Source organism: Terrapene carolina, unplaced genomic scaffold (assembly GCF_002925995.2).
Source record: "Terrapene carolina triunguis isolate 2854851 unplaced genomic scaffold, T_m_triunguis-2.0 Scaffold32802, whole genome shotgun sequence".
In the NCBI taxonomy this organism is placed as follows: domain Eukaryota; kingdom Metazoa; phylum Chordata; order Testudines; family Emydidae; genus Terrapene; species Terrapene triunguis.
The window spans coordinates 4,520-5,455 of record NW_020697153.1 but is presented as its reverse complement, the minus strand read 5'-3'; the positions used below and the strand labels follow the sequence as shown (position 1 = coordinate 5,455).

Here is a 936-nt window from a genome sequence, read left to right as displayed (position 1 = left end):
AATCCTGACCCCCCAGTTGATCTCCCTTCACCCAGTCCTGTCCCAGCCACCCCAATCTGCCCCTCAAGACATCCCTGCCCTCAAACCTGTCCCAATCCCTTTCCCCCAATATCTGATCTCCCAAATCTGACCCCTTATAGCCCCCCTGAAATCTGCCCCCTAGATCCTCATGTCCCAGAATGTGCCCCACCAGATCCCCCCAAATCCTGCTCTCTGACCCCCTGCCCCATCCCCCCGAATCTGTCCCCCAGATAGGCCTCCCTCTAAACTGTCCCATCCTGCCCCCCAAGCTCCCAAAATTGGCCCCCGGATCCCCCCATCCCTTTGTTCTGCTCCCCCTCCAAACAGAGCCCCCTAGATCTGCCCTTCCCCCACCCCCAGCAAGGAACCGGGGTGTGTGTGTCTAGAATTAAAATGACCCCCTATGCAGGGAATAATCTCTGTCCCAACAGGATTAGGGGGGGCTGGGAGCCAGGACGCCTGGGTTCTATCCCAGCTCAGGGAGGGGAGTGGGAGGGCTGAGAGCCACTGAGTGGAAGTTTTTGAGAGTTCCCTGCCCCCCATTATCCAGCCCTGGGGCATTTCCGTCCCCCTCAACTTATGGGGGCCCCTCTCTCGGGGGAGGGGTTGTTCAGGCACAAGCTCCGTCTGTGACCCCCCCGTTCTCCTTCGGTCTCTCCTCCCTGCTGGATTGTTTTGGGGTCCCCCCAGCCCAGGGCAGCTGGCCAGGTGCCCCCCCTTCGCGCTCGACACCCCCAGCCCTGACCATGACCCTGTTGGCCTCCGAGCGCTCCATGCTGATCCGCAGCAAGTTCCGATCCGGTGAGTGGGGCTGGAAAACGGGGCCCCCAGCGCAGGGGCTCGAGGGGCGGACGGTAAAGCGGGGGGCTGGGAGCCAGGACTCCTGGGTTCTATCCCAGCTCGGGGAGGGGAGTG

The 936-nt window shown here is 62.3% G+C and overlaps 1 protein-coding gene across 1 annotated transcript in view; it reads left to right on the top strand.

Moving 5' to 3' along the window:
- The first annotated feature begins 365 nt into the window (after nt 1-365).
- The window catches only part of LOC112124621 (myocardin-like), a 5,002-nt gene continuing 4,431 nt past the window's right edge, over nt 366-936 (top strand). The window contains exon 1 of the mRNA XM_026663166.1: nt 366-822. Coding sequence (XP_026518951.1) covers nt 768-822 — 55 coding nt within the window. The 5' untranslated portion in view covers nt 366-767. The remainder of the gene's footprint in view (nt 823-936) is intronic.